Genomic DNA, 15,710 nt, shown 5'->3' on the forward strand with positions numbered 1-15,710 from the left:
GTGTGCAGGAAAATCATATTAGTCAAACAGCAAACTCATGTTCGGTCTGCAACATGTTGCAAAGGAGAGGCTCTGCTTGAGCTGGCTCACTATATGTACTAACATAATGCTAACAACAGGCATAGCATTTCCCACTATTTAACAGAGGATGTACTCTCCAGCAACAAAAGCTGCCAATGCGAATGTTAAAATTTAGTTCACAGCGGCTGTTTGGTGCGTGATGTTCATAAGGCGCAATCCAATTTTATTGTACTAATTAATTTCCTAATACTTATATTTAGCAAATAATGTAAATAAATAATAAATAAATTTGATCAAATAAATTCGATATACCAAAGTGATAAACAGTGTAATGTTATAAGTATTCTGAAATAATACATTTAAATAGTATTTAAAAAATGTAATTCCGTTTTCCTTGATTGATGTCCTAGGAAAATACATTATTGAAGACATTTAAGCATTTAAAAAAAAAAATTGAGACTCAAAAGAAGCCCAAAGGAGAATATAACATAAGTTATATTTTAACGGCAAATTAAAAAAAAAAAATTAATAAATAAATAAACTTTTAATTCCAATTTTTTGTAAAATAATGATTTTTAATTATTATAAATAATTTATATGATAAAAATCAAAAATAGTTATTACAGATCAATTTTTATTATTTATTTTTATTGAGAACATTTTTTACACACTTCATAAAAAATTAATTTTCAATATTTATGTATTCTTTGGCAGTCATAAAGAAATAATCGTGCACATGTTCCTGCACACTGGGTTATGTAAGTATGCAGCTGCCTCTTGCCATAAATATTACTCATAGGCACCGTAAACTTGAGCTTGAATGAGCTGCAGATGGCTATATTTCACTGAATATAAAGTGAATGTTAATGTTTATTTTTTTACGATTATTAGAAAATCAAGTTCCTCAAGTCGATCATTCTCGATAAAAAGAAATCGGATGAGTTATCGGCAAAATGAGTAAACTCGTACTGCGTATGATATACAAGAGTATGCATGCAAAATTTCAGCTTTCTAGCTCTTATATCGAATGAAAGGAAAATAAATAAAAAAATTGTTGTATTTTTTTATTATTAATTAATAATTTCAATCCAAACTTGGCTGCATTGAATTGTAGAATTCGGACTAGATATTTATGGGTACCTTTGTCTAAACAAAGTTATCCGTATCTCAAGCTCTAAGCTAGTAGAGACTTGAAAAACAAAGTTTTATTACAACAAAAAAAAAAAAAAAAAAAAAAAAATCTGTTTTTGAAGACCGGAATTATAAATAATAATAAATTATAATACATAATAATAAAATTTTTACTGTTTTGGTTAGAGATAAAAAATTTGTGCTCATCTTAAATTTATTATATCTTATTTCACTATTGAACTGTTTCCGCTTGCTGTCAGCGGATGATCATTTACGACTGCTGTCAGCCAGTTTTATTTAGCGTAACTATCGCTTTTATTGTCAATAAAACTATTCTATTTGCAAAGAGTGCAGCGTGTTTAGTTTACGACTCTCAAGTTAATTTTCTATTGCTGAAATTATTATTTCATTATTGTCGTTACACTTAAGTTGAGTATTTTACGTATATTGGTATATATCTGAGCTTCTCAACTCCCACCCATTTGATCGGTTGCATACAATGTGAATTTGATGACAAGTCAATGAATCATAATAAATGCCTCACATTCTCACCATCTAACTATTCATTCTTTTTTAGCGCACGTATCTCGGGTGACGTGATGGTTACACATCCTCCGGCGACTACAGCCTGTCACCTGTTCAGTCCGTGTCTGTGCGTTAATCAAACACAGCGCAATCCATTTGTAAGCAGCTACAGTCGTTCCTTACACACACACACACACATGACCGCGCATCACGAGTGCCAGCAGCCCGAACGTGACATATGGCGATGAACTTTTATGCCAGTAAGATATCAGACGCAGCCCACGGCACGCGTTGCCAACCATCCGTGCTGCAAAAGTCGCGCGGTCAACGGGATCGTGGCAGACACACACATACATATGCATATCGGCGGCATATGCCATATGCCATCTGTGCAATTTAGACAGCACTGAGGCCGGAGCTAAGAAGCCAGCTCAAACTGCTGACTTAAACATTCTCACGCCTAGCGACGGCAGTCTGGAGGGGGCCATTAGGCAAAGAAATGAATTAGGTCGAAAAGTGGAGCAGCTGAATGAACACGATTTGAAATCAGAGCTACAGCAGGTGCGTCGATTAGCAATGTAAATAAGCAATGTCATGCAATATATAAATAAATATGTTTATTTATATATTTCCTTTTATGCATACATATGTAGCATATATATTTTTATTCTGAAACAAGTTTGGAAATTATAGCAACATTTCAGACTCAAATTATAGACAAGCATATATTTTCTATATACAGATCCTACTTATACATTATATATTATTTAAATTAAATATTCTGAACCTCTTTCAGAATAATATACATAGTAGAAGAGCTTTTCTACTGCACTGAATTCATTCACTGCGCTGTTCAATAATTTAGATAAGGTAATTCATAACAAATATCGCAGCGGCTTTTGGCAATCAACATTGTTTAATCAACTGAATAAATGAACAAATGCAAGCATGAAAAGATGAAAAATTTATATAACATAAATTAAAATAATGCGTATATATTCTATAGCAAAAAATTAGAATAATATATATAATAAGTTGTGATATGAAAAATTTAACATTTATAAATAATTTAGGGCTTTAAATTGAATGCATTGAGTATTCTTTTAAAGAGATCTCCGGTTGTCTATAGAGAAAATAATAAATATATTTATATTAACTGAAACACTAATACATAGTACACGAATAGTAGAGTTACCTCTTGAGTCGAAGGTCACACGTCCACAAATCCCCATCGGCCGCCTGGGGCAAGGTAACAAACACATAAGACACACAAATTGATAGGATTAGACGGCAAGAAGCGGACCGTAGTAGAAGTAGTAGAAGAACACAAGTCCTAAGGCTAATGGCTTATGAGGCTAGACAGCCAAAACTAATGGAGTCTCTATTTGGACTAAATGACTAGCATGAAGGGCCATTCGCTTATCTTCTTACTGTCGATGGTGTCTTCAAGTTATGCTTGATTTGCAGAAATTTCTGTACTCATTTGTATTATGGTCACGCTTATTGCTGGGACCACACATTTTTGGAATGTGGAGTTGAGAGCAAGAGTTAAAACAAATATTAGCTGCGCTATTAAAGGATTATCGTGACAAGCATAACATTGATATCACTCATCATCGAATGCATATTGTAGTGAGGTAGTTCTTGAATTGTACAGCCTATCTATGTGGAAATTGAGAGATGCTGTGATTCTCAATTTGAAGTCGCAGTGCTTGAAATACCAAAGTGCTTTATTTAATAGATTAACTTAGCTGGCTAAGCAGGTGAAGCTCTACTTTACTTTGCTCCCTATCCAGTTTTCAGTTAACCCATTCATGTCTCTCTTTCTTTCACTGTCTGTCTCTCGCTCTCATTATCGTTTTAGTATCCATACCATACCATCTAAATATTGTGAAGACTGAAAATAAAAATTCGACTAGAGAAGCTTAGGCAATGCAGCAGCAAGATCTTAAACTCTTGCTTAAATATATATACATAACTACTTATGTATATACAAATATATATTTACATATATATTTATATGTATACATGTATACACAAATATATACAAGTAAGTTATAACCAGCAGCTATGCTAACAATGCTGTCACAGTCCACTTTAGCACTGAAAGAGTTGAGCCACGCAGAACGGTCAGACTCCCAAGAGAAACTTGAAAATGTATCCGAATTGGTCGGGCACGTCGGCGTCTGTTTGCATGCAATGAGATACTGCAGGTGAGCTGCTACTAGGCCATGACTGTCTGACTGTATGCCGTGTCCCCTCGTCCAGGTAACACAGGTCAGCCATGCGCCGAGCTTAAATAAACATGACGAACGACTTACTAGACCCAGTGGATTCCATTAAAATTACCATGTATAGTACATATGTTAAATATGCTGCTCTACGTGATGCCAAAGGGCTGCTCTCTCTAGCTGACTGGCTTCTTTCGTCGGGGCTCGGATCGAGCCTGTGGTCACGTGAGCAGCTTGTTAAAAAACTTTGCCAAGGCACGTGTTTGACATATTACATTGCGACAATGTCTAACTAACTTCCGCCTGTTTGTGCTCATAATCAAACATTTGCCATTGTGTTTATTTGCAGTGCTGGAGAATCGAACAGCACAGCAAGGCAGCGAAGCTGCGGAGAGGCGTGTGTTGGCATTATTTGCTGTCTTGTCGAGAACAGCAATTGGTCAGTAACAGGGCAATGTTGTAGAAGTTGCTAGAGGCGCCATCCAGAGATGTAGTGAAAGTCTAAGTAAGTTTACTAGTTTCCTTATAGGTAGAGTAAGCAAGGAAGTTCCTCACGTCAGTCGTGAGTTTTGACTACGTTAATAAGCAAATCTAGTTTTAATCATAATATATAATAAATATTCAATATTCCAGTACAAATCGATGCATAGCAACAACATCATATAAATAGAATTAAATACATAAGTAAATAAAAAATGTAAAAAATATAATAATACCAATTTAAATTAAACCGGTAAATAAAATGCCTAAATGAAAGAAATGGCTATGCAATCAAAATTGTTAATTATATTTAATTAGTTTCGAAGCTACATTTAAGCCATTAAATTTATGGAATTTATATTTGCAACACTTCAAACATTATGTCTAATAAAAATAAAAAACAAAAATTATATAAAAAATTATACAAATAAATAGAAATCATAAAAAAAGATCAATTTAATATTTATTAAACTAAAAAAAATAATAATAATAATAATAATAATACAAATAAAAAGAAATATCTATGACATAAAAATGGTTATATCTTTAGTTTCGAATCTCAATTTATGCTATTATATTATATTATTAATATATTATATGCTATTATATATTATATACATATATGGAAAATACGTTGGTATTTGAGCAAATTTAGTTAAATATTTTCTGTGCTATTCCGGCAAAACTTACATTTTATAAATATTTAGATACTGAATTACGAAAACTATAAAGTAATACAAAGTTCATTTAATTTTTGTTTATTTAATTGCAGTGCAGCAAATGAAGTGTCGGTGTTTTGTATGCAATGAAACAGGTAGATTTATGGCATAGGCAGAAAATTCTCCTAAATGAGCAGCAAATGCAGCAAACATGCAGAAGCAACAACTGCAGCAGCAGAGTCACTGCAGTAGCAGCAGCAGCGGCAGCATCAGCAGAGTCCCATCATCGAAGTATGAACACAAATATGGATAATGTATGAACCATCCATCCTGTTAAAAGCTAACAGCAAAGTGCCCATCGCGCGTGAGGCATGTTGACGTCGATGAGCCGCCTCGGAGCAGTTCGACCAAGGACAAGTGCGATATGAATGCGAGTGCAATATGCAAGGCTTCAGTGCAAGGAGCGGCCTCTTGTGATTGCAGTGCCGAGCAGAAGCAGACAAATGCAGTATCAATAAGAACAACAACAACAACAACAACGACAACGACAACAACGACAAACCCATCAGTGAAACTTGATTGGGTCTCAGCCATTGCCGTGTGGGCGGATATTGTGAAATTGGCACTGGCCGAGCGCGAAAACAGTTTTGCCGTTGGCGAGTTATCCTTATGCCGTGCACTTGGATCGCGGCCAGGCAGCTCTCGTGTCATGTGCATAAATTAATATAAATCAAATTCATGCGACTTTCACATCAGTTTCATTTAATTTAATTGACCAGAGTGTGGTCAATAAAAATAAAATTAATAGAGTGCAAATAATTAAAGCTCTTGTTCCATTTTCATTGATATGCATATAATAAATAAGAAATTCATTTTCATTTGCTGGCTGTGTGGCAAATGCCAATTAATTCACTTAAATTTTGATAGTGCACATATTTATTGAGTGTGATATAAATATTGATGAGTAATCAACTGAATGAATCCATGAAAATATAAATAAATAAATGTAATAACAAAAGTAGGTAAATAATATATACAAAATCGTTCAGTTGACCATAATATACACATGTTTTATCATATGTATGTATATTTCGAAATTTGTATAACAAATGTTTAAAAATTTAAGATTTTAAGCACACCGTGTAAAATTTAAAATGTTTATTTCGATAAGCACTAAAGTGAAATACTGAGACTCTTGAAAATTCGAATCGCCTTTCTCCTTTTATTAACAAGCTCCGACAAGTGCAAAGCGTTCACAGCACACCCAGTTTGTTGAAAGATATTTAGGAAGGTAACAAACAATTAAGCATTTATTTCACATTATAGCGGAATTCGAACGGGAACTGTTTAGCTAGCCTCTTCCGAAATTGTTTTGTAAGTGTTACTTTCTTGACAAAATCCTTTTTAGAGCAGCAATTGAGTGGCACAAAATACTTATACGGTACGAACTGGGTTTCTGCCATGTACTTCTTAGCATCGTCGTGCAGCAAATTAAGGAACTTTAGGAACATCTTATAGCTGAGTTTTGAGAATCGACAGCAATCGGGGGAGTGATGGTGGGGAATGCCTGGACAGAAGCCCCATTTCCGATCGAAGTCTTTTATCAGCATGATACGCATCATCAAGGGGTCATCGGCAAGCTCCGGATCTTTCGTCTTGGCGAGCATTGCATGACTAGCACAAAGGCCTCTCCATAACAGGGCTCGAATCATGTGGCTTTCGCCCACCTTTCGGATTATCTCATTCTCCGGCTTGTGGAGAATGGAGCTGTGCAGCCAAGGCGATAACATGCAATAACGCACACTGGCCATGACCTGCTCCATATATTGTTGTCGCTCCTCCCAGTTGTGCCTTAGCCAGTACACGGCTGCAAAGAACACTTCGTCCTCACTGTTCACGCATAGCGAGTCCATTTTGAGCAAATATGCTACCTCGCCCGCTTCCATAGCGAGGAACTCCTCTGACGCGACCAGCGGCAAGAACAACTTTTGTATTCGATTCATAAATATGGCCATCAAATCGCTGCAGCCCAGACGATGACATATCTGGTATGCTCTGAATGCTTCCTGTTCCCAGACGCCACCCTCGCCACCATTATGAATCGAAAGTGAGTTCCAGTACAGCTCCAACATGTAGCGCACATTCAGATACTTGGCCATGTGGTACATCTCAACAAAGTCGTGGCCGAGTATCAACGTTGGGCTTTTGCTGACCATCCAATTGTACATGTGGGCCAACAGAATCATGGAGACCTTGTTAGTGGGAAATTCCAGGGACCAACTCTTGTAATCCTCAAAGCCTTTCAAGTAGTGGAAAAACACATACCGATCCACATGCATGAAAAGCTTGCCAACTTTCACTTGCAAGGTGCTAAACCAGTAGTTGCGGGATGAAATCGCGTACACCTCTGGACCATCTATAATAAATGTGTCGTATGATATGTATATGATATATATAGATAACACTCATATTTAGTCTACCAAGCTCTCGATCCTCTACATTGCACAAGTACTGAGCTACAGATATACTCGATTCTACTCGCTGTTGGTGAGCGCAATCGTTGAGCTCTACGTTCGTTATGTCCCCCATCGCGTCAACGGCTTTAGCGACCTCCACCATCTCCTGCTGCAGCGGCTCCAGCAGCCCGGCCTTGGCATGCTCTTGGGCGGCACTAGAGTACAGACTTGACCAAACGATCACTGGAACACTTGGAAAGAATTTGTGTGGATCGGCAGAGTTTAAATAAAGCTCATGCAGGTCTGGAGTGCTCGGAGGGGATTCGTCGTCTGAGTAGTAGGGTTCTCTTGGCTCTGGCAGACATATGCCAAATGATTCTGGTGTCCTATTCAAATGTGGTTCCTCGATCAGACTCCTTTTCCAATCAGCGACCAGCTTCAAATACTTTTTATTAAGCTCTTCGCTCAATGTTGACGAGCGAGTTCGCAGAGTCTCATCGCCTTTGACAATTGCATATCTCCTGATTGTTACCATTTGCAATCTACGATGACCAGATCTCCTATAAAGCCTATAGCCACTAAAGCCATGTCTGCTCGGCACTTTGAATGCTGTTCTAGACTTGTTTGCCATCTCCGCTAGATATCAAATTCTAGTGGTTTTCGGCTAACTGAATTTCCGATATGATTTTAGTCTCATTTATAAGATTACAAATCGACGCCAACTGAACTTTAAATATATATATATGTACATCGATTTACGCATCTATGTGATAGACAAGAAGCGATCGACCTAAATAAATTGGAAAGAGGAGAGAGTGTGCTCGATTCTCATAAATTGAGTCATAGACATAGCCCCCCTTGAAATTCCCCCATCAATTGTTTGCCTAAAGCTAAGATAAATTTACAAATTATTCCGAGAGCACACAAATGCCACAGACATGGAAATTCCCAAGCTGACTGAGATGTAAGGCTATACAAGTATATATACAAATTAAATTTAGCTAAAATGCAGACATGTGTATGTTTATACATATGTATATGTAAATATGTTTTGCTCATTAGGCACATGCGTTGCTTTGCGGCAATCTAAGTAACGATTAGAAAGCCAACCAAACGGATGGCCCATTCATTAGTTATGCATCTTGTACGTCCTTGTGTCCTAATTCGCAGGAGCAAATGTGCATTTGGTATTCGTTGAATGTTGGGCGGGAATTCTAGATTTGCAAAATGCTAACTGCCCAACAATGGAATGGAGCTAACTGCCACTTAGCTGCTGGTATGCCGGAGTAGCAGCACCTGCAAGACTTGCAGTCCAGATTGTGTTTGTCTGTATGTCGCTGTGATAATAGCTGTCAACAGAGTGTCCTGCTACGCTGGCTGACAGTCCAGACAGTCGGATCAGGTAACGGGAATGGCTGTGCAGCTGGAAAATACCGCCCATGAGTCAGGCTTACGCTTAGATATGTGACAGTAGCTACATACTATTCACGCTGCAAAAACAATTTACTTCTGATACCCTAAGACTATAGAAAATGGGTCTATTGAATTTATTGATATATATGCAGCAGAGATGTAGGGGATATAGTTCATCAGGAGAAATAGTTCGAGTCAGCTTAGAGCACAACCAACTCAGAGGCCACTTCAATTGTTCAACTTTTTTATAGCTTTACAATCAACTAAGTTCAATATATAATAACTACAAAATTATATGAAACGATGGTGTATTCCACTTCCAGGATGTCTGCCTCGCCATAATCGCTCTCTCAAAGTCAGCCACTCCCACCTGCAGCACTCTGCCTTCTTTTTACGGTAACATCCCTATCTCTGTAAATGAGCTTTGTCTGGCAGAGAAGATAAATAGCATTGACTGTTTTGTATCCATACCTGTCTGGTCGCTTTCCGGTTTGAAATATGATACAAAATACTTTAAAATGTGATTGTCTGTCAATTGCTCCGCCCCAGACTTTGTAGCAGAAACAAAAAGCAAAAAAAGAAATGGTAGTAAATTGACGATGATACATTATACAGCCAGTCTGAGCCTTAACCTTAAGTGTATGAAACAAAAAACGAAATTACATATATTTTCTTTTCTTTTAACAGGTTTAAGATATGACTGAAAAATTGATGTATGACAAAAAGGTAAAATAAAACGAAATATATTAAATATATTATGTACAAATCGAAAGGGTGGTACGAATGAAAATAAAATTATATTCAGTATACGTAATAAATTATGAATTCTGATTGAAGTCAACCTAAGCAATATAGCGGCTCTTTAATCATTTATTACAGACCATTATACAAATGATTTAAATCATATATTTATTTATTTACTTAATATTACAGACCTTTATACAAATGATTTAAATCATATATTTATATTATTTACTTATTTACTTATTCTTTATATTTAGAAGTAAACTTACTTGAGCTTACATAAAAAGGCTTCTAATATTCCCGATGCAGTTTAAATTGATTTTCAGCATTTCACAGATGAACTGCTCAGCGCATATGAGTTATGATTCTGTGCGGATCTATTTGCCAAACGTAGCAATATTTTCGCAGCGTCATATATCATTTTTATGTGTCTGCAGTAACGGTGAAATGTTTATTTAATTGCGAGCAAACGGAAGAAAAATCATAAAATCTAAAAAAAATGTGCCAAAACTATAAAAAAGGTAAAGAAAATAGTTTTAGAAAAGGCTGCAGAAAAACAAAAATCAGGTAAAATATGATTTGTGACTTGCAATTTTTACTGCATGATAAATTTGGCGGAAAAATATATGTACTAAATACTGAATGGAATTTTAGTAAGAAGAATTTTAAATTTATAAATATCGACAGACATTTTACATCTAGGCATCAATAAAAATTCATGCAATCTACGTCGGAATTGAAGTAAATTACATAATTAATTTATAGAAATTACTTATCAAGTATTATTATGCAACTTCCATCGATGCACAAGAGAGTCATGCAAAGTTCAATTAACATAGATTAAAGACTTCATTGTCTTTTGCCTGTAAGCCGATGTATCGTAGGGTCAGCATAGTCAAACCAATAAATAATATAGAGATAATTATGATTGCCCCATATGCTGGCTCTAGCAGTATCTGAGCTTAACTAGCGAGCCATTCATGCCTTTCCGTGCATAATTTGTGTGTCAAACTTTGTCCTGCGAGTTGTTTGCAGATTGCTTGGCTTTTCCTGCTGGCGCTCCTGAGAGGACCTGTACAAGCAGCACCTGATAAATATTCAGATTTGCATGCTAATGAATGGCGCGAATCCGCAAGGTTTTCCGCTAAGGTTTGAATTTATTCCATTGCATCAACAATCAGATCCGAAGGGGAAAAATGTATAAAGGCATGCGAAGCTCGTATGATAATTATTTTGCTTAATTTTATATAAATTTAAATGTTTAAGTCAAGAACTGAAACTTTTATAGCAATTACAGAGAAAATATCTCTCTCTTAGCATTTTGAAAGTCGAAAGGAAAACGCCAAATTTCTTTTAGTTAGTTTTTCAATTTTGGCGAAAACTTAGTTCGTGGCTCGTCTCTTATTCCTTAACTGGAACCATTTTGGCGACGATTGCGTTAATTTACTCCCATCACGTAGACATTTAACATAAATCAGCCTTTGCGCTGCCAGCGCAATGACGTCAGTTGCTTTGGGGCTTAACTTTGTTCAACTTTCGTATATGCTTGAAATGAAGTTTGGGAACTGCCGGTGCAAATTGCAGAGCGATTACCATGGCAGAATAGACTTGGCATTTGTCTTTTAGATTATTTTTGCACATCAAGTTGAAGTCAACTTTAAAGGCACAGCGACTTAAATTAGATTATATTTCAAGGAGCCGCAGAGCTAGTTGGGACTGTAAAGGGTAATTTATTTAAATATTCTGTTCATTTCAAGGCTGCAATCAATGCAAGGGAATATCTACGCTCGATTAGCAGCGTATTTAATTGAATCCTCTGTGAATAGCGATGAAAGGAAAATCGAAAAGAAAAATCTACAAAAATGGAGCAAGGCAATCAGAACAAAGAGCTGAGTTTAATTAGGGAATAATCGAATAGCGAATCAACGAGTCAAATTAATTAATCATTGTCCATTTAATCAGCCGAGCCACATTTTAATTGAACGCCATTGAAGGAATTCAAGCATCATGCTGGTGCACCTTTGAGAAATGAATGTGCACATCTTTAGGTTTTCCTTGTCGTTTTCCTTGTCTTTTTCCTTTTTGCTGCCAGCTGTAATGAAAACATAACAGAAGGAGAAACTATTCGCATGGAAATGGAAAACGCTGGCAACTGATTGATGTTCGATTTATTATTTTGCATTGGTTCGCTGGCATTTCTGGTTCGATTAACACATGAATGCATATGTGATACAAAGCAGATTTAATTTGGTAATGTTTTCAAAACAGACCATAATGAAAGCTGTAATAAAAATGTGTTCTTATCGCCGTAACAGTCGACAAAGGCTTAACGCATCCAAAATTACACAAACAGCATAAAAAATTGCATTTTGAGCAATTTTAATTAAAGCCAGACACTGGCAATTCACACTGCGGGAAAACATTTCTCATATGCCACACAAAATTCATTTATGGTGTTCGTTTAGGTCGAAACTTTATTGTTGCGATCCAAATTGCAGTTTAGTCGGAATTTGTAATTATTTCCCTTTCGACTTGCACTTCCTGGCTCTTATGGCTCTTTTAGTGGTTTATTTCACTAAATGGCATTTATATACTTGTCCGATATAAAAGGCTCTCTATACTGTTGCAAAGGTGACCAAGTCCCTACATTATTTATTTCCTCCCGAATACTTATAAGCACACCTCTCACCCTAGACTATGTAGAGTCTTAAGAATTTCCCCACTGAATTGGGTGAATATTCTTATATTGGTGTTCAATACTTTCAATGTTCTTTGAATAGAATAACTCTAGTATTGGAACGATACTATTTTTGTTTACTCGCAAAATGTATACATATGCAACAAAACGAATCAACATATTTCACTATTTGAAAATTTTCCGGCAACCTATTAATTAAAACATATTTAGTTAACACATAAATTTTTGTATTGCAGCTATCAAATGAGTTGCACGCATTCTTTTTAATTGCTTTATAAGCTCTGTCAGAGAATTTTATACCCAAATTTGCTGATTTCTTCAGGTACCCAAGACATACACCAGAATATAAATTGAAATTGGAATAAACGAATTTATTGCTTCTATTTCTTCCAATTATTTTCTCTAAGTATTTTCTCTAAGTATTTCCTCTTTGATGCTTAGCTGAACGGACATTGAATAGTTGCCCACACTTCACTTCGCTTAACTTTACTGCACTGTACGAATGACTCCCACCAGGCCTGGGCAACTGAAGAAATGCTGCCGCTGCAGCCCTATATATAGGGGGGCTTTCACTCAAACACAAAGCCGACTTCAAATGTTGAGCCCGGTGCCAGGTCGGGTTCGTGGCAGCCGAGCCTTAAGTGACCAATGGGAACACTCTCTCCGGCTGCTAGCAGTTCGTTTTACTTAAATATAAATACGAAACGAATACAGCTGCACACTTCTGTAACAGAAGTGTGCTGGCAGCAGCATAGACTGTTCTCATTGATCACTTAAAGCTGATCTCTATGATCTGTTCGTATGTCTGTCTGCATATCTGACTCTCTGCCTGTGTCCCTGTCCATCTCACAGTCTGGCTCTCCGTCTGTTTCTCTTTCTCTCAATGGATTCCATTGCTTCTCTTCATCCACTGACAAAGCAAAGAGATCCTGTCCGAATGGCGTAAGTATCCATCTCGCTCGCACACAGCAAAATTCATGTTTACGTTCAGCGACACATACTTTTGTCTCTTTCTCTCACATGCAGCTATGATTATGCATCACTCGAATAACAATTATACAACAGCAACATGCATGCGCTCAGTTTCACTAATACTATTGCAATAGTAGCAGCCAATCACGATAAATTGAGCAGAATTAGAAGTTTTGGAGTAAACTAACAGAATGTTAAGTTTGCCGAGACAACAGAGGAATATTATTTTTTATTTTATTTTTTCCTGAACAATTACCAAGCACGGACAATACTTGAGGAATGCCTTTATAAAAAATATTTATGGAGTTGGTAATAAAGAATGTGAAATATTTAAGTAACCATGGCGATAGACAGTGCAATAATGGCAGAGCTTAACGCAGTCCTACTAACGCGCCGCAGTGCCGGCTTTCAATTGCGAACGAATGGTCAAAAAGAGGCTGCACGGCAATTAATTTGTTTACACTCGAAATATACATATGAAAAACGGATTCATTTGTGGCGTACAAAAGCTTCTCATGTGCATTGTTCTTTGAGTACCCAACTTAATCAGAATGTTCTTCTCACGACTCTTGCGTGAATTTTAATTAAAAGCAAAAAAAAAAAAATGAATTCTGATAAATATTGTGGAGCAGGATGATATGAAAAATGGGTTTCATTGTTGTTGGGCTTAAAGAAATGAATATATTTTTGTGTTGTATTTTTTATATGTAGTTAAAGTTTTTTGCAAAAAAATTATTTACTTTGTCTATGGTTTGCAAGCTCTTTAACAAAATTTGTGTGACTTACAACATTTTTACATTTCACAAATTGACGAGTTAACCTTTAAGACATATTTTTTATTGCTGCTTAATTGCACTCAATATCCTTCAATTTTTAACTGCTTCAGGGATTCTTTCCCGTTAATTGCTCATTGAGCGAGCAAGTTGCAGCCTTATCTCATTGATGAAAACTTGTTGTTTAATTGCTTTTGCCTTTTCGGCATCGAGCTCAATCAATTATAGCTGACTACATTAAAATGCATTACGAATCAAGTATCGAGCGAGTATTAAGCGAGGAAAAGCAATGTGAATTATCGCCGTGCACTGATTTAAGCAGAACTAACGGATGTTCATCAATCAGTGCAGTGCAGGCATTGCCAGACGTGATGATACCCATTGAGAACTGCATGGAGAACTGCAGTTTGCATTCTGTGCCTTCTAGCCCGCAGAGAACCAATGTGCTGACAGTTTCGTACTTGTTTATCAAGTCAACTATTTCGTCATTCATTTGTTTCGCCACTTTGGGTTGCATTCATTTGAATTTCACTCGAAATGCAGTCAAGCGTTTTACGAGTTTACCTTGCGACTGTAGCCAAGGTAAGCTGTGCCTAACCAACCATAGAGCAGCTGAGGAAAGGGTTACAGGAAACAGCTTATAATTGGCTGATTGTCAACCCCTCAGAAAGTGCCAATGGGTTCACTGGTTGGCATTATTCTGCTAATGTTGCGGTTAAACTTTCTTTTGTGTTGTCAGCGACAAAGTTTTCTGAGCGCCAACTCAATTTAATAGCCACTTAGAAAGTGTGGGCGGAATTTGCTTTGTTTTTTCTTTTTGTGGACAAACGGAGAGGGGAGCAGCCAGAGGCTCTGTTGACAATGCAACAAAAGTACAGTTAAAGCCGATTTAAAATTAATGTAAATAATATCGAGTGATAGAACAGATATTACATAATGTCAACACAAACCACAAAAAAAAGAATAAATTACTTTAAGACGAAGATTAAAATGCACTCAAAGTATTTATAATAAATTTACGGGCACCGAAATATCAAGTCATTATGGAAAGCAGGAAAACGGTAAAAATAACCAGGAAATGTAAACAACCGGAAATTGATAAATTTATAATTTAGTATGGCATATAAATTAAACAATGAGTCAATGCGGGTATTGGAACATCTGAAGAAAGAAAATAAGCGAAATAAAAGTTGTCCATTACGAAGGCTAAGTAAATATTTTGCCTTGAATACATAAGTTGCTACACTTCCTTTCTATGATTACTTTCTACTTTCCTTTTATCATTTCTGTGCCATATGATAAAAATATGCCACTACCATTTGTATGTCTGTCCACCTTTTGTTTTGAGCATAATATTCAATTAGGAGGGAACTCAACTTGCTGCGTGCTTCAGCTCTGCAGACACAACTTATTTGTGTTGTGTTTCGAGAGCCCTGAACTAAGACCCAATATACGTAAACATAATAAAAAGATATTGAAACTGACCCCGAGTAGTTTTGCTTGAGTGGACAATAACATGTATATATTACTGACAACAACAATTGCCTAAAAACACATATCTCTGTTTATTTGCTTGAGTACCGTTTGATTATACGCTTATGGGTCTG

At 36.4% G+C, this 15,710-nt stretch overlaps 1 protein-coding gene and 1 long non-coding RNA gene across 7 annotated transcripts; one reads left to right on the forward strand and one right to left on the reverse strand.

Moving 5' to 3' along the window:
• The first annotated feature begins 207 nt into the window (after positions 1–207).
• LOC149269661 (uncharacterized) lies at positions 208–7,487 on the forward strand. 6 transcript variants are annotated; one of them, XR_016269093.1, is made up of 3 exons: positions 208–4,413; positions 5,161–6,421; positions 6,522–7,487. It is a non-coding gene; the product is annotated as an uncharacterized LOC149269661 (long non-coding RNA). The 6 variants fall into 6 exon arrangements; XR_016269094.1 differs by having other exon boundaries at positions 208–2,238; positions 2,474–4,413; positions 5,161–7,487; XR_016269095.1 differs by having other exon boundaries at positions 208–2,238; positions 4,258–4,413; positions 5,161–7,487.
• LOC108612126 (uncharacterized) lies at positions 6,092–8,490 on the reverse strand. Its single transcript, XM_018005028.2, has 2 exons — positions 7,528–8,490; positions 6,092–7,463 (listed from the first exon to the last, which is right to left on the reverse strand). Exons 1-2 carry the CDS (start codon positions 8,132–8,134, stop codon positions 6,358–6,360), a joined length of 1,713 nt encoding a protein of 570 aa, XP_017860517.1. The 5' UTR covers positions 8,135–8,490; the 3' UTR covers positions 6,092–6,357.
• Between the last annotated feature and the right edge of the window lie 7,220 nt (positions 8,491–15,710).

Source organism: Drosophila arizonae, chromosome 3, assembly GCF_054131065.1.
Source record: "Drosophila arizonae isolate 15081-1271.41 chromosome 3, UAZ_ARI_1.0, whole genome shotgun sequence".
Classification (NCBI taxonomy): Eukaryota; Metazoa; Arthropoda; class Insecta; order Diptera; family Drosophilidae; genus Drosophila; species Drosophila arizonae.

Excerpts from the sequence above, each read along its gene's own strand:
- LOC108612126 (XM_018005028.2), bottom strand. The coding sequence starts at position 8,134 with ATGGCAAACAAGTCTAGAACAGCATTCAAAGTGCCGAGCAGACATGGC. Across the intron at positions 7,464-7,527 it reads TGTAGAGGATCGAGAGCTTG|ATGGTCCAGAGGTGTACGCG; the intron begins GTAGACTAAATA and ends CATTTATTATAG.